Genomic DNA, 24,179 nt, shown 5'->3' on the forward strand with positions numbered 1-24,179 from the left:
AAGGTCGTCTGAGGTGAAGTCACGTGGTGACGCGGCGGCCTCGCCTCGCGGGCAGCTGCGGCGACGTTGTCTGAAGACGAGGTCTTCTAAGCTACATGCCGATATTTGCCTTTTTGTTTTCACCTATGTTTGCTTTAATGTTAAGTGGAACACTGATTGGATGAATTTTTGTGAGTAGAACTCACGATAATGAGTGTATAAAGGAGTTGTGTAAAAGCCGACCCCACCATCCGATCGTAAATCCCAGCTCAAAGGTAGAATTTTTGGGCTAGGCCTTAAGATTTCGCAATACTCGGCACCCCCATCCCACCCCCTGACTTTATTTGACCTCGAGCAGCCGCAGGCTCTCGCAGTTAGAGGAAAATAGCGAGCGACGAAGTAACTCGACCTCACCCACCCGGCGGCCGAGCCGGCTGCGAGGCGGGCGCTCTCACCTGTCGAGCTGCGAGGGTGGGATTCGGACTGCGCTCGGTTTGACAAGCAACGATGTGGAATGTAAGACAGCGGTGCAATGTCACCAAACCGGCTGGGATGGAGGGCGGAGCGGCCTGGGCGCCCCGGGTCAATCGGCGTGAGGTGGCCCCGAATGCCGATTTGTCCTCCGACTTGGCTCGCTTTGCCTGCCATTTTGAAAAAGGGGAATGTGGTCCCATATTGTTATAATGCCCTCCATGGTGTCGGGGGATTGAACTGCGAGTTTAGACCCCAATATGAACACGATTCCGCACCTCTGACGTCAGCGCTGCAGCTGCGTAGGAGTGCCTGACAGCGGAGATGTGACGGGCCTCTCACAGTCGGCACACGACCAGCAGACAACGCTCTTCCATCGACCAAGTGCGAGACTCCCCCCCCCCCCCCCCCCCCCACACACACACTTCCATGATTGGCAGCTGCAGCGCACGAGCATTGCGTAACATATCTCAGGACTCTCACCCCCATGTTCTGATGTGCTGTAGCAGTCGACGACGGCGCCCGGTCGACGGATTCCGGCCCGCGGAGGTTGCGATCGCACGCATCGTCGTATCGTCGCGTACATGGCCTCGTCGGCGGAACTCCAGTGAATTCCAGCGCGGAGGATCGCGGTGAGCTGTGTTCGTTCTGAAAGTGAGGCAGATTCCTCGCTCATCACAACACAGAGAGTTCCACCACGTCATCCGTTGCAGCGTGGCGATGCACAGACGGTCGTATCGACTGAAAAGGCCGTGATGCGTCTCTTTGCCGCTAAACGTGGTTTGATGATAGTCCACCTCGTCTGGTATCTGAGTGTAAATTTGTGCCAGCAAGCGTGACTGGTCGGTGCTCGTACCCCACTGTGCAGTGAGTTGGCGCTTCTTTCAGTTGGGTCGGCCCACTTCACCGATAACGCAGGAGGCGCGCGAGATAAGTTACAAATGCGTCATCCAACAACGCACGCTAAGTGGCACTTTCCGCCTTCTTTTGAACAAAATGTGAAATGACATCAAATAGACCGTTAATGACTGTTACAAGTGCCCTTATCTGTCAACTATATATCAATTGCTATCAGCCTTACTGCCCAGCTATGGTCGATTGCGGACGTTGTCTGCGCCCGCACTAAGCTCTCTGAGCTCCAGTTTTCGAGGCACGCGTTGTACGTATCTGTCAAGCCAAGGCCAGCGCCTCGGAGCTCCCTGAGGCACTTCTGGCGGCGACGAGAGCGCCAGTGCTCGGTTGCACCTTCCACCGAGCACGAGCTCTTGATAAAACACGCTGTCAGCTGCGAGGTACCTGGGAACCATCAGCGCCCAGACGACACTGGCAGGCGTTGTTTACTGCCGCAGCTGCGGCGCCAGAACATAGTGCTCCACACCGATAGCGAAGATGGGCAAAACGGGCACGCCGAAAATCCGTGAGTATCTTCACGACGTCTAGGCTTTGTGGAGTGCGTGTTCGTTTCCGTCGGCATTTCTTCACGCTGGTATAATTGGAAATAAAACCTAATTTGGTACCAAACGGGACATGCACAGAATGTGAGGCCAGAAAAAGCGAAACCAATCGCTGGGCATCAGGACTACCAGAAAAGCCGAAAATGTTTTCTCCGAGTTCGCTTTTGCGTCATCATGTACATTTTCGGTATTTCATGTTTGCAGTACCTAATGATTCCGTCTCGTGACACCAAACCTTCACAAACGTAAAATGAACGATGGTTGCAGTCTGATGATGAACAAAAACGCTCTTCGAATTTTACGTCACTGCGTTTTTTGATATGCCTGTCGACAAACGGTGTGTTACCCTCTGTTTATTCCAGGTGTCGCGTGTGATACTAGATTAGGTCCCCGCGAAACGTTAGCGGGAAGGAGCAATTAAGTACGTCTGCTATTCAAAAGTATCCATACAACTGCCGAAGAAGAGGTGGTTTTGGTTTCAATGACAAAATATGCTGAAAACGACGTCACGTATCAATGAAAAATGGTGCAGTCACTGCTGCGCCTTACATTCCGCATTCTCCACGCATGTAAATATCTAAGGTCTGCAGCAGTTCAATTCAGTAGGCAGCTCTTATGCTTACGTCTCTGTGGTATTATGACGAAATAAGAAGGGTGACTGTTGTTAAGTGTAGGTGCGTATGGATATATTTTTGTGTGCCGAACACTGTCTTAACATTCCAAACATTCCTGTTGCCAGATGACCAGCGCACACGTAAGATGTTTAGCTTTTTCTTCGCCTTTACCAATTCGGCCAGGAGGTAGGAGCTGGTTTGCGAGCTGAGACATATCACTTTTTGCCGTCAGTTCGTTCACGGTCGTAGACAGGGCGTCGTGAGAGATGAAACGCAGTTCAAACTGTCCACTTAACGCCCATGTTAGGTCGCTGCAGGCATACGATGTTTCTGGAATGGAACACGTGACGTGTTTTTATTCTACTTATTTAGACGTGTCCGCCTCATTTTAAAATTATTTTTAAGACCTATAGACACATGCATTTGTCTATAAAAAATGAATAGAGGAGCACGTATCTCAGGTGCACCATCCCTCCCCCAAGGTGCGGGGGGCATCGCGTTATCGTGTTATGGGTGGTTCGCCCCCCCCCCCCCCTCCCCTCAGCATCTGACATAATGTACCACCAAGTTTATGGCTGAGTATGGAAATCAACGCTTTGGACGATGAAATAAATTAGCGTTGCCCTCTGAGCCTCCCCCCCCACCCCCCCCCCCCCCCCCCCACCCCCACCCCCACCCCATCCACAATCGGGACATCTTTCCTTGAGCCTGCCCCTCCCCCTTGACCAGGCCAATTAAGGCATGGTTACGTCTTTACATGGTCTTTACATCTCTAAAGCTAACTTTTGGCAGGAAGTTTGTGGGTGCGTTTCCTCCTTCGCTCCGATTGCGCTCTTACAAATGTATAATATATGCTGTTAGACCTTAAAAGTTATGTTATCAAAGAGCTGGTTCATGGTTCAGCTGGTTCAGCTGGTTGGTTATGGTATCAAAGAGCTAGTAAAGCAAATATCCGCAACTTTGGGAGCCATAGGTACATCCAGTACGTGAGTAAATGACTTACTTATGATGCACTGGACCAGTCTCAATCTCAGCCAACGCATGCCACTGGTGAAACCGCTACTTGTGTGTTTTGGGCCAGCCGGAACCGCGACGAAACGGGTTCGTGTGAAATATGACGAGCGTTATGCTCCGCTACAAAATGCTGCTATCAAACGCGCGTCAGCAATGCAAAAAGAGGACAGTGGGGAAAGAATGAAGCATTAATTATTGCGACAAAGCCATAAAAAGGCCTCGTGACAACCGGCAAAATGCGCCGAAAGTATTCATATATGTGACCAAGAATGAATGATAATGAGCGACAGGGGTAAATCCAGATGAGTCAGCACTGTTGTTGGTGTTGTTTTAAGAGGGCGCATGAAAACGCACGCATGAATGTGTTTCGTGTGCATTGCACTCACCATGCACACCGATGAGGTTAAAAGGGAGCATCTTCAACTTTTGTCGTTTGCTATTGATAACTTGCAAGGGACGGCTCGATGTAGCGGTCAATACTTTGCTCTAAGAAAGGTCTAGAACCTCCTGGCTGGTAATCTGGAGTAGGTGCAGGGTTTGCTTTAAATTAGATGGCTCTGGGTTGACACGTGCTCAGGTGAGAGTCAATTTGACCCCCCCCCCGCCGGCCAAAGGTTTTTTTCGGAGTGATTTCCGAACTGCCTAGCTACGCCGCCCGTTCGGCCCTAAAGCTTGAGTATGGGGTAGTTTCTACACTATTATTATTATTGTTATTATTATTATTGCGAACCTGGGCGAAATCCGGCGAGTAGCTATTCTAACGCCGCGTCAACACATATCACATAGGTCAACACAGAACATGCGACACATGCAAATGAGATGCAACGTCAGCGAAACGCATGCGGTGTTACAAAACATGAGCGACACATGATGCAATCAGCACTTGCACGTCATGGCCAGTTGTTCAATTTAGGTAAGTTCTTAAATGAAAAACATTGTTTTGTCCTTGAAATCATTCAAAGTTTTGTAGCAAAGAATGCATTTTAACATACAAAGAATACATTAAAAATTCGCACTACATGTAGAAATAGTCTTGAGTTTGATGTATGTGGTAGTTTATGCTGCTCATTTTCAATGTATTGATATAGGAACCACATTGTAGATCATCCATGAGCTTCTTAAAAGTTGGAATAAGTCAATAACCTACGATGGCTCACGTCAAAATTTTGTTCTCAGGAACATGCTGCCTAGCATAATCCTTGACGTTTATTCGAATGCAAAATTCGAAGCAGTCTTATATGATTTTGGTCGTCATGACCTTATAAAGGTCAAAAAAGATCACTGAACTTCAATGAGCGCCAGAGACCTTTGCTCAGACCAGGTAGTTAGGTTCACAGTGGCTGCCTGAGAGGGTCTAGAGCACTTTGGACACAGCTCTGGAGTTTGACCTTGTTCAACCTTATTTGACCCGAAGGTTATGGCACAGAAACCTAAATTTTCACACAAGTGAAATCACGTACAGGCCAACATAATTTGTGAATTTGGTGCCTCTAGCTCTCTTAGGTTCTGGGATCTCAGTGGGTCAACTTGACTCCCCACACCCTTCGCTCGGGTGTGTGTGTGTAAGGGGGGGGGGGGGTACGTGTGCGTGTTAATTAAGGTTAAGCGGGCTAGACCAGGTCTGGCTCGGTCGGGCTTATTAAGGTAGTGTCAGCTTTACGTCTGATTTTAGGTGATATTTATGAATGCATCCCTGAATTAAATAGCCAAACGGTCATTGAAAGGCTAGGGAGCAGGCCAGAATATGCAGGTCTATATGTTAAGAATAAGAATATGGTTAGAAACATGGTCAGAAATTTGGGCAGCTGATGACTGAAGTTGGCAAAGCATGATAAGACGGTGGAGTAATTGTAGCCATTTATGACCAATTTTATGTGACATCATGAACAGCTGAGGCTGCTTATCAAGGTTATCGGTGTGGTGCAGAAGCGAAACGTCTGCGCCAGAAGTGCATCAAGGCTCTGGCTGATGTTTTGTTTTTATTGTGCGGACGAGTGGAATCTGTGTGGCCGTGGGTTGAAGTTAGGGAACTGTGCACCGTATGCATACGTTTTGAATATTTTGTTTTGTTTGAGGCAGGCGGTCATTTTTCGGAGTTTTGCCTCACGATGGAGTGGTAATGTGGAATTGTCCGTCCGGTTGATTAAACACCTATGCTATATTGGGAATTGGGACGCACTATGACCGCCAAGTAGCAAAAATGTGCATTGTTCCATCGTAGCGTACAAATGAAGTGAATACCTAAATCATGACAGATTCAAACTTAGGGCTTGGACCATACTCGAGTTCCATCATTTTGGGAGTACAATATATGAGGGCAAAGTATACTAAAATACTAGCTTTTGCTAGCTGGTCACCAGTGTTTTGTATTCTGGATAGGTGGTATTTTGTGAGGTGTCTAGTATCATCATCCAATACTGCTACATCTGTCCTTTTGCAGGAAGTTTCATCTACCTCAGTGCTTCAAATCACATGGACTTTCCTGTGATGGTCAGAATTTGACCTTTATTTTGAATCCCAATGGTTGAAGTTGCAAGTACCTATCATATATTTTGAAAGCAAGCCTACAAAGATGCCGAGTCCCACAAGGAGGCGGTAATGATGTGCTTATGTGCTATAGCCTTTGCAGTTTGATCCGATGTGTTATGGCCTTTGAGCAGTGAGCATTTTCTATTGCAACTTGCTTTGGTGGTCCTTTCATAACAACTTGTTGCTACTGTTTTTTTCTTATATATCATGTTGTGTGTGCTGTGGAAGAAAAATTTGTCTGTGCCACATACAATGACAGTAATATTGGTATGTAAAGAAATATTTTGACAGTAATATTGGTATGTAAAGAAATATTTTCAGTATTGAATGCATAATGCAATGACATAATTAAAGACAAATCCATTATATATGTATGTATTTATTTGTTTATGGCCAAAAGTATTATTATGTGTTGTATATACCAAGCTAAATTTGTATTGAACTCCCAAGGTATGGAGCACAAGCGGATGTGGATGAAACACAGCCACTGCTTCAAGGCATTGCCTCAGGTACCAATATTTTGTTTGATGAGCATTCCAGTTTGGTTCTTTTAAATGTGCCTGATGATGGTGTATAAGTTGGATTTCAGTCAAATCACTTTACTATTGATCAAATGTAGCACCATTTTGTGCATATGGTTATGTTTCATATGTTTTATAGTTCAGAAAATATGTGTATTTTCAGATCCATCATAGGTATCCAGGCTTTTCCATGGGGGTGGGGTACAGCTTTGGCTCTTGCAGCTCAGCTTTGTGTCATCTTGGCAGCTTTTTGCAGTTTTATCTTGTGTGCTAGGTATCTTGGCTTCCCCCTGGGTGTAGGGTCCAGCTTTGGATCTTGTGGCTCAGCTTTGTGTGATCTTGGAAGCTTTTCTTGCGGCTATTTCTTGTTAAGCTGGCTATTCAGCTGCTATTTGTGCTTAGCATACAAGACATTGTACCTGAGTGATTAAAATGTGGTCATTGTCAATTAGCTTGTGGATTTGAGGTATTAACTGATTTAGTTCAGCCATGAATGCTGTAAGAGATTTTGATGTGGTTATATGTGTGTTTACATGATTGCCAGTTGGAGGCATAAGAGCCTAACAGCTCCTATGCCACCAGTAGGTCAGGGTCATAGTCAGTCACATTCTGGACAACCTAGAGTAGTGGCGCAAACCTTTTTGATATGCTGATAGTATTGTGATACATGCAGTTCATGTGTGCATACCTCTCCAAGCCCATGGTCTTGACATGTTGTGATATGACCCCATGTAACCTCACATCATCACATAAATGTGAATGGCAGCATATTCTGGTATGCATCACTCCTCACTGTGGATATATGCAGGGCCACATTGGGGCTAAATGCCACTGAACTGACCACACTGACCCAAGGCTGTTGGATGGTTATTGCTGGTTCTGTCACGTGTCGTGTTTGACGCGGCGCTTCGGTGCGACGGCAGAGTCGGACAGCGGCCGGCCGGCCGGCGGCCTACGGGCCCTGCTGCGGTCGTCCGGCTACAGCCTGTACGTGCTGCTGCTGCTGCTGCTCGCCTACCTGCTGAACCAGCTGGACCGCTACATGCTGGCCATCGTGGCGCGGCCCAGCGCGCAGGAGATCGAGTTTGGAGACCTCGGCTGCCAGCTCAACGATGCCATCAGCTCGCATCTATCGGACAAGGACTGCTCCAACTGCACCACCAACGCCACGTGAGCGACTGGCGAGGCCGCGGACACGTGCTGTGGCTGCCGAGATGGGCCGGCGTCGTGGTCTGGGTCGGAAGGCATGGCTTCTGCTGGTATTGTCGGTGATCTTGCGCAATTCATGGGTAACTGGTTAAACGGCCCACGCCCTGCAGTGATTCAATGCCTTCCACGTGCGTGGTGTCGAAGTGTTGTCTTACATGATCTGTTCATTTACTGCTGCTTGCCATCATACTCAGACATGATCTGCGCAGTTCCGTATGTTAGACAGCAGTATTCGACCATCATGCCTGGCCAAAATGGCCCGATGGTCCTCGGACTTTGGCAACTCCTGAATTTGTGATTGTTTGCTTCCTCTTCATTTCATATGTTAGCTCCTTTGGTGTCATTACTGATTTTGTTCTTGTGTTGGGATGTCGTGGCACTGGTCTGTTTTTTCGATAGGAACCATTTCCAGGCGCCATTTAGCCTGCTCCAGTCGCAGTCCGCGTTTTAGCGTTCTAGACCTAATGTGAGTCGCAGTCTTGTGTGTGTTCTCTCGGCGTCTGGCGGTCCGTTGGCCGGCCGGCTCGGCCGTTTGACCCTCCCCGTGCGTGATGCTTCAGCTGCGCGGTGCGGAAGGACGCGGACGGCGTGTTCGGCTGCAAGTGGGACTACACGGGCACCGGCACCCAGTACAACCTGCTGGCAGGGCCCGTCTTCATCCTCATCTACACGTTCGCCGGCATACCCGTCGGGATCGCAGCTGATCTCTACAACCGGAAGGTGCGGCGAGTGGAATTCCGGCCCGTCTGCTGATGACACGGCCTGTGTTTAAGATGTCGCCAACGTCACGCTCTGCACCACCCAGCACCACCCAGAGAATCATACTGACTAGTGTACTGTGAGCCAACGTTCACGTCCTGGCGCCCGTGACTGGTCGGAGCTGACGGCCTGACGGTGTCGGGACGCTGACGGACGGCGGTGACTGACCGTGTGCCCGCCGTCAGATTCTGCTGGCCGTGGCCTGCATCATCTGGTCCACCTGCACGTTCCTGACCGGCTTCGCCAAGGAGTACTGGCAGCTGGCCGTGCTTCGCTTCGGCATCGGGTTCGGGTCAGTACACCGGTCGCTTCGGTATCGGGTTCGGGTCGGCACACCGGCCGCTTCGGCATCGGGTTCGGGTCAGTACACTGGTCGCTTCGGCATCGGGTTCGGGTCAGTACGCCGGTCGCTTCGGCTTTGGGTCCGGTCAGTGCACCGGGTGTCGGCGCCATCTGTGGTCACAGAGCCGGCCGACAGCCAGACTCGGACACACTCGGCCGCCGGCGGGCGCTCTGATTGGTGTTTGGAGTCATCACTCCACCTATAACACGCGGATGACAGGGCGGAATTTTACACGCGTCCGTAAAATCACGTGTGTGCATACTCAAAGCAAATGGGACGCTGTGTTCATCGTGACTGTGCTCAAAACGCGTCTTGGCTTGCTCTGCTATCAAGAGCTTTGCTTTTCTGAGGATTTCGAAGGTCTGAAGTGATTGATCAGCGTCACTATAATAACAATATAAACGATCGCTGCTGCTTATCCCCTCCCTCTCGGATTGGGTTAGCCCGCATTGGTCAGGAGATACTCAAGTTCGCCGTTCCAAGTTTTCTCCGCGTGTGCCTCGCTTTATTTTCCTAACATCTAAATTACCCATTGACTTATGTGTCGGTCGCCTGGTTGGCCCCGCTGTGCCGTCCGCACGCACCGAGCAGGCAGCGGAGGATCGCTCGGCAGGCTATCAGCGGCGCAGCCGACCGCCGCGTGACCCCGATAGAGGCCCCGTTACGTAAGCGGCCGACGACTGCCGGCCGGGGCGGCACGATACGGTCGTTTGTGCGGCCGAGCATGACTGGCGGCCACCTCTGTCCGGGCCAGCCCCCCCCCCCCCCCCCCACCCTCACCCCCCTGTGGGTGGCGTGAGCCTGGTCCGGGCCGCCAACCCCCGCTGGTTCTGGCCCGCGTGGTCCGCCGTGCGTCCGGTGCGTCACGCATGCCCTCGGCACATGCGTACTGTCGGGCACCTGGGATAGCCCGCGGTAGCCCGGGATAACAGGCGTGGGCGCTAGGTATTTCGCACAGAGGCCGTACGCACAGAGCCGGCGGTGCTGGGTTGTTGGCGATTTGCGGAGCACCGGTGGCCAATGTTGGCAAGTCAGGCACGGGATAGCGTATGAAACGGCCCAGACGTGTGTTAAACCGTCGCGGTTCAACTATGATCTTTCTCGATCCTCGCGAATAGCTCAATTTTGCAGAATTTCTCCCAGACCTTGCACACCGTGCGCTCGGAGCAGAATGTTCACACCCCAGTGCTGAACACCACGTGTGCGGTCGTGACGCGCGCCTGCCCGTCACGCGCCGCCTCACTGCCGCGTCGCTGTCGCCGGCCGACTGCGGCCCGCGGGTGGCATGTCGTGGCGCCGGCGCCGTCCTCACGTGCCCCGACGGATCCGCAGGGAGGCGGGATGCACGCCGTTCGCCACCTCGCTGCTGGCCGACTACTTCGCCCCGGAGCTGCGTGGCACCGCGCTCGGCGTCTACAACTGGGGCATCTACTTCGGCTACTCCATGGCCTACGCCGTCGGCAACTTCATCACGAACGCCAACATCCTGGACATGGTTGGTCCGGCTCTGGATGTAGTCGCGCTCGCTGTTGGTGTGTGTTTGTTTCCGTGCCTTTCCGAACTGCAATGGACTGAACAGCTGGAAACTTAACTGCGTTGGGTTTCCACTCGATCGGTTCTGTGAACGCTACTCGGAGGCTGGTATGTAGTCTGCCGTATCGGAAGAGGACCTTGTGGTGGAATGGTTGCCCCCGCCCATCGCCCCGCCCAATTTTCATTGCTTTGTTTTGCTTCTTTCGTCACAATATCTGTCCTCTTGGTCAGTCAGTTTGAGTTGCTCGCTAGCTACGCATCAGCCCTGCTCAGCTGTATTCGCTGACTTTCCTTTCACGTTCGGAGCTTCCCTTGTGATACTGTGCTGCACAAGGTCGGGCTCGGCTATGTCGTTCTCCCGTTCCTTCCGTGTCAAGCGACCACTGAACAGCCTGTCTTGGCGTTCATGGCCATCCGTTCAGTGCGCGTTATACTCAAGTCAATTTGGTTCCGTCTGAATCTGCCTCACCTCTCATGGCTGGCGGTGGTCGCACCTGCTGTCGGGCACTCCCTGTCCCCTGTCCTGTCGCGGTGTGACTCCTGTCTGCCCGCAGGGCTGGCGGTGGTCGTACCTGCTGTTGGGCGTTCCCTGTCCCCTGTCCTGTCGCGGTGTAACCATGATCCGCCCGCAGGGCTGGCGATGGTCGTACCTGCTGTCGGGAGGTCCCGGTATTTTGCTGGGCGTGCTGATGCTGCTGACGGTGAAGGAGCCGCAGCGGACCGGCATCAGCGCCGCCAGCCAGGCGGCCTCGGCGCAGCTGACGCCGGCGCAGAAGCTCCCCGTCATGGTGCGCCTCTTCTTCCGGCCCTCGCTCTTCCTGCTCTGCCTGGCCGGGGCCATCAGAAATGCAGGTACGTGCCCGGAGCGGGGCGCCAGGCCGGCGGCGACGGGGGCAGAGGCAGGCGGAAGAGACTGAACGGTCGGTGCTTACCTAGCCAAAGAGAGCGGTCCTCCCGGTGTTTTGACAGTGTTGGTGTGACACAAGGTCTTCATCGCGGTGATCGCCGGCGTATGAGTTCACTGTAGTCAGTGTACCTGACCGGCGCGGGTGTGGATTGCAGCCGGCTACGTCTGGTCGTACAGCACGCAGAACTACTTCGAAGGCATCGGCCAGACGTCCACCCAGATCGGCTCCTACATGTCCTGGATCCCGCTGGTGGCCGGCTCCATTGGTGAGTAGCGGCGGGTTTCCCGGCCAGATCGGCTCCCACATGTCGTGGATCCCGCTGGTGGCCGGCTCCATCGGTGAGTAGCGGCGGGTCTCCTGGCCAGATCGCCTTCCACATGTCCTGGATCCCGCTGGTGGCCGGCTCCATCGATGAGTAGCGGCGAGTCTCCCGGCCAGATCGGCTCCCACATGTCCTGGATCCCGCTGGTGGCCGACTCCATCGGTAAGTAGCGGCGGGTTTCCCGGCCAGATCGGCTCCTACATGTCCTGGATCCCGCTGGTAGCCGACTCCATCGGTGAGTAGCGGCGGGTGTCCCGGCCAGATCGGCTCCTACATGTCCTGGATCCCGCTGGTGGCCGGCTCCAACGGTGAGTGGCGGCGGGTCTCCCGGCCAGATCTGCTCTTACATGTCCTGGATCCCGCTGGTGGCCGGCTCCATCGGTGAGTGGCGGCGGGTCTCCCGGCCTCGGCCGCGCTTCGCCGGGTGCAGCTCCGCGAGTGCTGGGATGTTGGGGGGTGGGACCTCCCCGGACAGCCGTCAGTCGGTGCCGTGAAACCCGAACCGTCCGGTGCGTGGTGGCCCTGCCTCGTAACTTAGGTCCGTAGATGCAGTGACTCGCTGGTTCGGTGGGGGGTGCCCGATGAGCTGCTGCCGTAAAACATCAGCCCGTGATTTTAGGCTACGCTCCGGGGGTATGTATCCAGGCATGCATCATGATGGCATCCTGTACAACTCGGTGGGCGTGCTGGTCTTCTACAAGATTATTCAATGACTGAGTATTGCTGAGACCTGTGTTATATTGTGTTGTATTCACTAGCTTGTGTTGGCGATACTATGTACGCCAGATACGTGTTCACTGCTCTATTGGTGACACGGCATGCATCAGACCACATGTCGGGCGTAAGGTCCGGCGTCATGCCGAACCCCCAGTCCTTGCCGTGTGCTCCGCTCCAATCTCGTTCGTCCGTGTTTATTCGCTGCGACCTTAGGACGCGCCGTGTTGACCTGCGTGTGCATCTGAGCGTGTCCCATCCCCGGGTGTGGTATTCACATAGTGCGCCCCCTCTCCCCCCCCCCTCACCTCACCGTGTCCCGTTGTCAGGCGTGGTGTTCACATTGTGTGTCCCCATCTCACCGCATTCCGTCGCCAGGCGTGGTGTTCGGCGGCTTCATCTCGGACCGCGTGGTGAGCAGGGTCGGCCCTCACGGTCGCGTCTGGGTCATCATCGCCTCCCAGCTGCTGGCCGCGCCGTTCGTGTTCGGCGTGCTCTTCCTGGAGCCGCCCTGGGCCTACATCAGCCTCATCCCCACCTACATCATCGGTGAGAGCTCTCCTGTGGAGCGCCGCACGTGGCGTGCCGACCATCGCCGGTGGGTGTGTCCGGGGTGTGTCCATCGCCGCGTTGTCTGCTGATCACACAGTCGCGGCGTGGTGCAATGCCTCAGTGGAGCTGTGGCATGTGCGCCACGTAGCGGACGTGGCGGAGCGTGCGTTTTGCGCGCCATCTATTCGGGCATCAGATCCGCCCTTCGCTTCCGACAAACCCTAGGTAATTCTCCATCGCCCGGGACGGCACAACTGGTGGTAGTCACATTAAGCGGCTCGCTTGAGACGAACTTTCACACAGTCGGGAGCGGCGACCCACACGCGGGTGCAAGAGCGTCCCGCCACTGCAGTGGACTGTTGTGAGGCAGCCGAGGCGGACTGGGCTGCTGCATGGCCCGAGCAGCGCCGGCCGGCCGGCCGAGGGTGCAGGGACTGACCAGAGACGGCCCGCCGCAGGCGAGATGTGGGTCCCCATCACCCTGGCTGTGCTGGTGGAGCTGGTGCCGGCCGAGGTGCGCACGTCGGCCGTCGCCTTCTACTTCTTCGTCATCTCAAACATCGGCGGCAACATGCCGCTGCTGGTGGACCCGGTCAAGAAGGCCTTCAGCAACGCAGGCCACAACGATGTCGACTCGCTTCGCGGTACGTGGTCGTGGTCGGGGCTGGCGCATTGGCTCTATACACAGGGAAAAATTTGGCGCACCGGAGCACCTAGCGGGCTGTCGGTGGGAGAGATGCGAGCCTGTTCTGAGAAGAAACCAGTTCTCTGAGAATTCTGAGAAACCAGTGAGCTGTGTCACGTCGCCGACCATTTCAAATACGTTTGGGCGTCGAGGCGGATGCGTTTGAGTATTGGCGGGATTGGTCAGTGGGGATTGGTGCGTGTTGGCTTATAGTCCGGTGCAAAACCCTACTCGAGGCCCAGAGTGCGGTGCGCGGAGACGCGACCCGAAGGTGACTATCCTAATGGCGGCCGCGCTGTGGCGCTGTCTGGGGAGCGGAGCTATTGCCCCATCCGAATATTCCTTGCGGTTGGATGTACAGCTCGCTGTGGTGTGCACACGATAACTGCAGACGCTGTTTTATCGTAACGCACGCGAAATGCCGGTAACGATACGGGCTATCTACGGGCCCGGATTGGTTTCTTACCGAAAACATTAGTACAAAATAACAGATATACCAGGTGGTCATTTTGTACCATTTTGGATTTTAAAGGAAAGCGTCTTATATCAACTGCCGACTGTAATTAATTACAATTGCTGGTTGGCGTAGGTTATCCGCAAACGCAATGTCTGCTGTAACCGCAGGTATTATCTGCAGTATCATGGAATACCAGCATTAGCCGCTCTCAAGGCGTACCCGTCTCGCCTGCTAACGCCGTGCGCCTGTCCTGCCTGCAGATACGCTGTACCTGTTCTACCCCGGCGAGTACATCCTGGGCGCGCTGCTCTACCTGCTGGCGCTGCTGGCGCTGCGCCGGGACCTGGCGCGCGCCCAGCGCGATGGCCCCCTAGCGGAGAAGAAGACAGACGACCCAGAAGGCGAAACGAACGACGCCTACCAGCCGGAGGCGCCCACCGATGACCAGTGAGCGGACCTCCTCCGCCGCCCGACCTCAGCGACAGCGTCACATGCGGAGCCTCGTCGAGATGTTTCGCCCGTGCAATCGTTGATATTAATGTACGTGCGTCACATGCTTTACAACATATCTATATGATTATTGTGTGTGCAGAAATATACTAGAATTTACGATGATTTGGCGTGTTTCCCGAGGGGATGTGGGACAGATAGGACTCAGGAACAGGCCCACTGGCGCGGTCCCAGTCCTGGTTCCGTATTGGGCGGGGGTGCCGTGAATCTGATTCGTCCTGGGCTCAGACGACAGAGGTCGCCCTCCGCACTCCAAAGCAGCCAATGTGCTGCCCGCATGCTCCGACCGCTCACACGCCCCGCACGCGATAATATGCTGGGGCCGTGGCTAATGAAATGGGCGGCAACACATTCTCACCGCGCGCGGGAACTGTAGCAGATGCAGGGTTCGGCGCTACTTCAGACCAGCATCACCTCACGGGCTACAGAAAACCCCAAATACGAACCGAGCCGCACTCTCCCGTTTCTTCGGCACAAAGCTGTCACAAACGTATTGCGCAATCGCGCGTAAGTACGGGACACGGCCCTTGCAACTGTGGCCGGGGCCGGCTCTCATGCTAACCAGCCTCGCGCATGGTTTTGTCCGGCGTCATGTAGACCTTATCAGAATGTGCAGTACACGAGAACGCCCAAAAGCGCCTCCCCTTCATCGAATGCCCCCTGTGCAAACAGAAGTAGCCGGCCTCCGCTGCAAAAAGCGGCTACGTTCAAAAAAGGAAACATTCAAAAAATATATGCGACACTAGAAAGTTGACATCCACGGCGACAGCATATTTCAGATGAGCGATTAATTACGATGACATTGGGAGCAACGGCACAGCTTGAGCACCACACAGCGACGCACACAGCGGGCGAACACAAACCACACGACGAAGGCCTCAGCGGACAGCTCCGGCAGCCCCGGGGCCGCTCGATCCAACATCACCCACTCACACTGAAACGGTCTCCGCCGCGCGTGTTGACCCCGTCCCTCTCCCAGTCTGGCGCGTGGCGCCCGTCTCACACGTCGAATGTCTCCAGGCAGATGTTGAAGCCGTGCTCCTGCCACTGGGCGCGCGTGACGAGGCGGCCCTGCAGGCGCGGGTCGGCCGCCAGCCGCGCGCCCGCGCGCCACGCGCTCGTCACCGGCTCGTCCGGCTGGCTGACGCGCACCTGGACGTCGTCCGGCGCCATCGAGCGCACCTCGGCGTACAGTCGGTCCTTGAAGCCGGGGAAGCACGTGCTGCCGCCCACCAGCATGATGTTGCGGTAGAGGTGCGGCCGCGTCTCCTCGGGGCATGCCGAGATGGCGTCCACGATGGCCTCCGGTATGCCCATCTGGCGGATACCGACGTCCGACGGGTGGAAGAGCAGTTCGGGCACCGAGAAGCGCTCGTTTGTGAGCCGCACCAGCTGCTCGGCGTCGTCCGGCGGCCGGTCGCGCGGACGCATGTAGCCGCGTCGCAGGCTGGTGAAGTCGGGCAGCACGTAGTGGCGCAGGATCGGGTTGTCGGCGGCCGGAAGCGCTGCCAGCCGCATGTCGCGCGCCCAATTCTGGCTGACGAAGCAGCAATCCTCCTTCAGCTGGTTCACCACGTACGTCTCGTCCATGACGTGCAGCTGGCGGTAGGAGATGATTTCCTTGAGGTGGTTGGTCAACACCTTGCCGCCGACGTCGATGCGTCGGATGGCCTCGCGCCGCTTCTTGCCCTGGATGTAGGGCACGACGTGCGTGAAGCTGTAGCCAGAGTCGACCAGCAGGCAGCAGAGCTGCTCTGGGTGCCGCTGCTGCTCTGCGCCCACACACAGGTCACCGGCGTTCGTGCGCAGCAGACCCGCCACCTCGTACTCCTCGAAGAACATCTCGCTCACAGCCTCCTGCACTGAGCGGAAGTTGAAGAACGGCTCGGTGACGATCACGTTCAGGCGGCTGGGGTTGACGTTCAGGCACTCCTTGCCCACCAGGTAGTCCCACACCGTCTTCTGCACGTCCCAGTTGACCAGGTAGCCCTTCTGAAAGGCCAGGATGTAGAAGAGGCTGGAGGCGTCGCGGCACTCGTCGATCTGGTTACCGATGAAAGGCCTGCGTCGCTCGCTCTTCGCCTTCATGATGGCGTTTGGCATGACCAGCGGCTCCTTGCGCGACGCCAGCCCCGCCTTGATCAGCGACGCTCCGTTGTCCAGCACGAACGTCCCGGAAGTCGACATGGTGTGGCTGTCAGAGTGGATGACGACACCAAGTGCAGCTCAGATATTATTCTTTCATTTGCCAATAATGTGGTAGATGAGGACAGCACCTGAAATGGCATCATGGGACATGTGAATGGGGTTTGGTATTTGTTTTTTTCATAGTAAATTCACCCAATTCTGCTGCCCATTGCCAAAATATTACTCATTTTATATGCCCCATGGCTCAGAGTTTGTTTTGGACCTTTCTCCTGATTTGCATGCTAGTAGCAGTTAGCACACTGACTGAAGCCGCTTTAAGTGCCATCTATGTTTCCCATACTGGGACAAGCTGTGGCCAGCAGCAGTTACCTTACTTAGGTGACTGAGGCAAGGACAGAATGAAACAGTGATTACAATTAAAATTTTACAGAGAATTTCTCCAATGACCTGGACTCCATCACTTAACACTTTGGGCACAACTTGATGCAATGAACATGGTTAAGGATGGGTTTTCATCACAAAAATTGATCAAAATAAATCATGTACACTTAATCAGTAACCAAGAAAACCAAGCTAAGAAAGAGATGGAAAACACTTATTGCAGCACTCAATGCCCTTCTGGATGGCTCAACGCACCAACTTTTATGCATGATGCATTATCAAAGCACCTAGCACCACCTTCATGTAGTGGCACAGCAGTCAGACAAGTATGCAAGTTCATGGTTCAGGGCCCCATGGTTGATGAAATTTCCTTTAAGTTTACTACAAGTCAGTTTTGTTACCCTACTGTTGGTGAGAATGCAAAAAATTTGGTTTACAGATTTGATTTAACAATAGCCTATAATCATGCACAACATGAATGGAAACATGAAGCTATGACTTTCAATTTGTAACCCAATGAATCAAGGCCCGGGGATTGCACTCTGCTAAAACAAAACGCAAGTACAATGTCTGCAAAACTGTGGCAAGCTTCTTGGGCCCGTTTTAACCATTGCTTCTTGAGGACCTGTCCGGAGGTGTAATTATTCATCAAAATAAGAACCTTATTATCGCGCATATCCTACGGGAGGCGAGTGTGCAGTACAAGCCTATATTTTGACTGTAGCTTCATTTCGTCTCAAAGCTCAGTGGCGACCAGAATAGAACAAAATCCCATAATATGCACCCCACACACATAAACCGCCACCGGCCGAACACGAACTACGCTCGGTTCAAGATATGCTGTGGGTCGCCGAACGAAAGCTGTCGGGCATCAGCCAGTATGATGACGTCACTGGTGTCAATCGTTTCTCAATTCGCATCAAAATTCCGATTTTTAGACCCAAGGGAGCAGCCAGAATGACAGTACGCGGGCAATCTTGACCTTTTATGTTCACGTGCACGTATTGTATGGAATCAATGACCGGATCATGGATTTTCTATTCTATAATACGTGTCATTACGCGTATTTTAAAATCAATGCCATCGACTGCACATCGGCTGCTGAACGTTGTAAGCAACATAGTCCACTGGCAGTTTCATGGATCTTTTTTCTCTAAATAAGCGCACAAAAACAATTTCAAGTATCTTCGACCATCTAGGGTACATGCCACTCTACGATATCATGTTCCCACGGTGGGAATTTCACCAGTCTGCTATTTTCGTTTTTAACACACACCCAGCGGGCATTTCACTGCGGCCCCGATGTGAGCTTTAGTTGGAATGAGGAGCCACGTGTGGGCATTATCCGTATCGGACTATTAAACGGGGTCGGCCCAGCGGCCTTGGAAGCCGCTTGAAGGTCACGCGCGTGTCGCGCGCGGCACGGCCAAGAGGAAAGGCAAAGAACTGCGGGGTGCCGGGCGGCTTCACGAGCACCGCAGACTACCGTTACGGACGGTCGGCGTGTCGGGGCTACGTGCGGTATCTCTCCGGCAGATGCAGACGAGTCTACAGCCGCTTCAAACGGCTGTAGCTGGTCACCTCGCCCAGGGGTGGTGCCACGGGCTTGGAGTTGGGGGGAGGGGGGGACAGAATATTCGAGGAACTCTCCTGTACGATGAGATCCCCGCGTAGCGTCGTATACAATGGGAGGGGCACCGAGGACATGTATCCCCGTATCAAACTGTTAGAATGCATCATATCTCTGCAAGCAGATGAACGTCGACAGAAAAAAAGTAGATTGGGGTCTTCTAATTCCCAGCAACGGGTCTCGCTAACCTTAACACTTAACTAAAACTAAATAACACTTAGCAGTAAAAAGGGCTTCCTGTTCCAAAAAAAGATCTTCTGACACATAAAGGGGCGCTCTCATGCAGAAAAGGAAATTTACGACATATGAGAAGGGCCTCCAAATCTGACCAATGGGTCTCGCTATCCCAAAGCATGGCAGCTTGATCCAGGACTGTGGCTGTCTAATGCATGAAAGGAGCTTCATGTTCCAGAACTGGCGCCTTCTGGATAAAGACAGTGCATCCTAAACCAGCACAGGTGCCTTTTGTTTTGAAACAGGGGCCTCCCGAGCCGGCAAAGAGGCCACAACATTGGGCATCCCGATCTAGAGCATTGGGTATCTTATTTATAAAGGCGATGTAAGCACCAAGAGAACGGGTCCCTTCATGTGTCAAAGGATCTTCTGAGCCCCAGTTATGACACTGGCCCGGTTGTGGAGGCCTCTTTACTCGCATTTTGATAACGATATACAATGTCCAGATGGGAAAAAGGGGCTTCCCAATTTGTTGTTGAGGTGGCGAAAAAAAACATGCTCTTGCCTTCCTACCTACCGGCGGGGAGGGAGTGAATATTCCCTCTGCCCTCCCCCCCCCCCCCCCTTTGCTGCGTCGCTCCTGACCTCATCATGCGACCTCACCCGGCCGCCAGTTTAACATGTGTGTGCGAAGAGGAGAGGATGCAGGTAAGCTCGGCGGTTGAGCCGCCATCCGTTGGAATACTCCTGCATGGTTTATGAGTGGCTTATGAACTAACACTGTTTGTCGTATAAAAGGTGAAAGTTTCGCACAGCCCGTATTCTTTGTTTCTTTAAATTTAATCCGAGCCTTTTGAGTGAATGGATTTCCGAGATCAGAGCTTGCACTAGGCAGCGTGCTTGTTGTGTGAGCCGTGACTGCTACCATCTGATCGTGCAATTTCACTTCACCGTCAATACCAGAATTTGATGCCGCAATGTTCGACACCGTCCGTCCTTCCCTCTGACATCACCTGGCCTTTCGTGCGACCGCTGCCACCGGTCGCAGGTCGTACCTATCAAGGGCAGGTAGCGAGCGCCTAAAGCGAGTCAAACCCACCCTGCCACGGACGGCTAGTTTAGAAGCCAGGCGCTCTAACCAACTGAGTAATCGGACTTGCCCTTCGCTGCAGGAAGGCTGTACAAACCGCGCTGCTGCGCGCCTTTGCCGCTGTTGGGCTCCCCGTGAGCTGATGTTGTCCTGCGACCCGCCGACCAACCCGCCGACCGACCCGCCGACCGACCCGCCCACCGGCCCGCCGACCGACCCGTCGACCGACCCGTCGACCGACCCGCCGACCAACCCGCCGACCGACCCGCCGACCGACCCGCCGACCGGACCGCCGACCGACCCGCCGACCGGACCGCCGACCCGCCGACCGACCCGCCGACCGACCCGTCGCCCGGCGGTCGGCTCTGCTGTGCGTGCTGTACCGGGAGGCGGGGCGGTCAGTGGTCATCGTGCTCTGCGAGCTATGTGGCGCAGTTACAATACAGCAGCCTGCGCAAGACACCCGATCTTGACATATGGCTGAATATATGGGCATGGATGGCCGTACCAAAAACATAGGCGCCGGTGGCAGATCTCCACGCTTATGTGACGTGCACGTCATGACGTTCGCTAAATGATCATGGCGTATACGTGACGTGCGCGTCAACGTGCACGTTATTCAGCCCTGAAGCAGTGGTATCAAACGCGTACGGTGTCATTCAGCGAGCTCGATTATGATGTGTAATGCTTTTGCCAATCTTGGTGAGAGGTCTTCGGTTCAAGCCCGACTTCGGTAAGCTTTTCCACGACTGGCTCCTTCTCAGACATTGACAGCCTGTCTCGGGATTAACGCTGCGTTAGTCAACGCCCACGGCGGTGGAGTTGCGGGTATGGTCTCCTTTTGAAGTAGATCCTTCGGTCCGGTAGCCCACCCGGAGAGTACTGCTCGCTCTGGTCATCGAAGCGGTTCTGACCTCCAGCTCCTAGAAATAGGATAGGCCTATGTCTACGTGCTCCCGTGGGTACCCTGACAGCAAGCGCGTGATCAAGACTGTTTCACAAGGGTGACGGAAATGGAGCCCTGCTGTGTGCAGCGCACGCAGTACGCAGTGTCGCTTGAAAGCTTGCATTCCGTCGTTTTTGATACGAGTAACTCAAGTTCTTGCGGCGACTACGGTCACTCTCTGAACGTCATAAAACGCTGCTCATTCGTACTCCATCACGTCATTTTCGCCATCATGGACGCCAGCCTGAACACCGGTATACTTTCTAATGCCTAGAAAACGTCTAGTTAAACGTATGTACAAGTCGACGGGGTGTTTATATGAGCCTTCCAGTTGTAGACCCATCTTGATTGTGTTTGACATCGCCAAAATAGTTCAAACGAGTCGTTCACCAAGAACTGTACAGCTCCTGCGATGCCCGCCGCCTCTTCGTCCTGTCACAACACGGATTTCGTAAACCGAAACAGCGTTGACGACCGTAGGCGATATTGTACTACGTGCTATGGATACGGGCGGAATCTCATTGCTTGTACTATTGGATTCGTCCAAATCTTTTGATGTAATGGATCATGATAAGCTGATTGAAAACTATGTCGTCATGGTGTTGATCTTCACTGGTTTATAAACAATATTCGCAGCCACCGGCAGACAGTGACATTTACCGGTAAAACTTCGGACGATAAAAATTCCATCCAGGTTGTATCACGGCAGCGCCCTCGGCAAGGGTGTCTATTTGCATTTTTTTGGTGAGGGCCCTACCCCTACCCCCCCCCATCGCTAATGTTGAGTTGCCCCCCCTCTCCAGTGTTGGCTTGCTCCCCACCCAATGTTTTTGTCTGGAATACTACGAAAAGAAAACGTGCGTACAATATGACGTGCGTGCGCCACTACATATATATATATATATATATATATATATATATATATATATATATATATATATATATATACATATATAGCGGCGTCTCGTGCCACTCTCATAACAAAAAGTTACGGCTGCTCTCACCACAAGATAGTAGTCGTAACAGCTGAGCGGATAAACGATGCAATAAACTTCACATACCTAGTGTCATAAGACACCCAATGGTTTGTAAGGTTAAAGTGAAAAGCTCCGGAATATTGGGGATGATTTAAGTTCTTCATGGCTAACCCCGTCGCCGTCCCCCGCAACGAAAATGCGTGCCGCCTTCCCTGACCGTCATAGAGGAGCGCCATCGGTGCCCCTAGGTGGCCTCCAAACTTCACGTGCTGATCGGAAGAGACGCGTGCGTCCAGTGCCTGCTCCCTGAATCCAACCCTGCATGACTTAAATACCGCTTAAATTGAAGACCTGGGGGGGGGGGGGGGGTAGGTAGGATGTCGGGCCTTTGGTTCGCCCCTCTCCTCAATAATTTACAAGAATTGACACCCCTGGCCCTCGGCCCGTTTTTAAACAATATCTATTCTTTCAAATGGAAGCCGTCCTCCATGTGGAAGACGGTTTCCTTGTTGTTCCGCCTCGTCCTTCCTTGTTGCTTCCATGTTGTCCAATATGCGGATGATACGCAAATCACCGTAACTGATAGACAGCTGGAACTGACTGAACTTTCAGCGAAAAGGAGCGAGCAGTCTCCACACCGAAGCAATTGTTTGGACAAAGTGCTGTGAAAATGAGTGCTTGCAAAATTCAACTTATCGCCATCGGCACTCCGTGTAGAAGCAAATGATACGGTACGCACCGCCCCTCTCAATCCACGTCGGAGACAGCTTGATTGTGGAGAGTGGCACAACACTTAACCTTGGGTTGACCTTCGACCGATCGTTCACCTTCGCGACGCACATTGCCAGCATGAGATTCCGCTGCAACGTCCTGCTTGTGGCCCTGTTTCATATAAGGCACTGCTTCCCCAATGAACATGTAGACACATTAGTGCAGAGTTTGGTCATCTCGTTATTTCGCGACTGCTTATCTGTGCGCGGTAGCGCAAACCAGTCAAACTTGAAACAGGTCCAGTTAATGCTACTTTGTGCGCGAGAGTGATGCCAGGCCGCCGGAAATTAGACCAAATTTCCAACACGGTAAATCAAAACCCAGCCCTGAATGGGAGACCGCTGACATATTACTAAGACGCAATTTTTTTCACAAGATCATCTCAACGGGACAACTATCAGCATTTACAAACATACTTCAGCACAAACACCGACACGACGGGAAGACGCACTCGCCAGTCACACATCAAGCTGCTTACGGCGCGGCAGAACAGTGGCAAATGGCGTTTTATTTATCAGACTCCGGTCAAGTACATCCCCCTGCTACACTACGTGAGGGCTCCTAACCATTCATGCTTTGCTGCCACACTTCAATGAGGGTTTCTTCACGCCACCGGGACGTGAGCACGCGTTTTTAATGGATATGAGATGTGCATGCTTTTTGTTGAATGAATGAGCCTGTCTAACCCGGTAATGTTTTAAGACATGACATGGCACAGTAATAGTCAAACATGTATTTCATCCGTTTATAGAATGCATGACATCATGAAATGTGCTACAACAAAATACATGCATGCATACCTTTACCGTGTATGCGATCGAGGCAGACAATGGGTGGGTAATCTCAGCTGTAACCTATTGCTTGAGAATGTGCCAGCCAATGCGTGCATCGCACTAGCGTACTTTCACAAAATAAATTGGCGTGGTCTGGGCGCAAAATGACCATAAAAATCGACGCGCCCGAAAACACCCATGAACAACAAATTGGCGTGGCCGAACAGTGAAAACTGACCCCGCGTACCCCCAAACCCACGTAAGATACTTCGCGCGAAACACAAGTAGAAACCCAAGAAAGGGAAAGGGGTCCCTGGACCATTCTTAGTCGGGAATCTTGCATTAGCTATTTGGACCCCCATAAAGAATGATGGATGAGTACCCGGACACAAGTGTTTTGTTGATTTGCGCCAGACACTCGAAAGTTTGACGCACGCAGCCGCTCTTTAGAGCATCGTTGCTAAGTCATGTCGATAACGGTGGTTTCCATGACCGCATCAATACCTCCGTACCCAATGCAGATTACAGATCTGTATGATTTCCGGCAAAAGTATCGCATTCACACCAAAAAGGAAAATTGTGGATAGCTACATGAAACGTTGCAAAGTAACATTGCCAGGTGATAATACTCATCGAATGCAGAGAATTCGCTCTCGTTGAAAACGAAAGGCCCGAGAGCCGAATGCGCTACATCAGTTGTTATCACGACGCACAA

The 24,179-nt window shown here is 53.0% G+C and overlaps 2 protein-coding genes across 8 annotated transcripts; one reads left to right on the forward strand and one right to left on the reverse strand.

Moving 5' to 3' along the window:
• Positions 1–1,635: 1,635 nt before the first annotated feature.
• Positions 1,636–14,679, forward strand: LOC119097137 (protein spinster homolog 1). Of its 6 annotated transcripts, none has more exons than XM_037220191.1 (12): positions 1,636–1,867; positions 5,973–6,127; positions 6,512–6,570; positions 7,506–7,752; positions 8,352–8,511; positions 8,736–8,842; positions 10,226–10,388; positions 11,059–11,278; positions 11,489–11,599; positions 12,749–12,919; positions 13,381–13,566; positions 14,325–14,679. In XM_037220191.1, exons 2-12 carry the CDS (start codon positions 6,105–6,107, stop codon positions 14,513–14,515), a joined length of 1,638 nt encoding a protein of 545 aa, XP_037076086.1. In that variant the 5' UTR covers positions 1,636–1,867; positions 5,973–6,104; the 3' UTR covers positions 14,516–14,679. The 6 variants fall into 6 exon arrangements, with proteins under 6 accessions (XP_037076086.1, XP_037076088.1, XP_037076087.1 ...); XM_037220192.1 differs by lacking the exon at positions 1,636–1,867 and adding an exon at positions 5,500–5,516; XM_037220188.1 differs by lacking the exon at positions 1,636–1,867 and adding an exon at positions 5,508–5,543.
• A 613-nt stretch (positions 14,680–15,292) lies between these two features.
• On the reverse strand, positions 15,293–17,917 carry Arp6 (Actin-related protein 6). Of its 2 annotated transcripts, none has more exons than XM_037219638.1 (2): positions 17,897–17,917; positions 15,293–16,850 (listed from the first exon to the last, which is right to left on the reverse strand). In XM_037219638.1, the coding sequence occupies exon 2, from the start codon at positions 16,759–16,761 to the stop codon at positions 15,574–15,576; it is 1,188 nt and encodes a 395-aa protein (XP_037075533.1). In that variant the 5' UTR covers positions 16,762–16,850; positions 17,897–17,917; the 3' UTR covers positions 15,293–15,573. The 2 variants fall into 2 exon arrangements, with proteins under 2 accessions (XP_037075533.1, XP_037075532.1); XM_037219637.1 differs by lacking the exon at positions 17,897–17,917 and adding an exon at positions 17,765–17,881.
• Positions 17,918–24,179: the final 6,262 nt, after the last annotated feature.

This window comes from Pollicipes pollicipes, unplaced genomic scaffold, assembly GCF_011947565.3.
Source record: "Pollicipes pollicipes isolate AB1234 unplaced genomic scaffold, Ppol_2.1 Scaffold_4295;HRSCAF=5057_pilon_pilon_pilon, whole genome shotgun sequence".
Classification (NCBI taxonomy): Eukaryota; Metazoa; Arthropoda; class Thecostraca; order Pollicipedomorpha; family Pollicipedidae; genus Pollicipes; species Pollicipes pollicipes.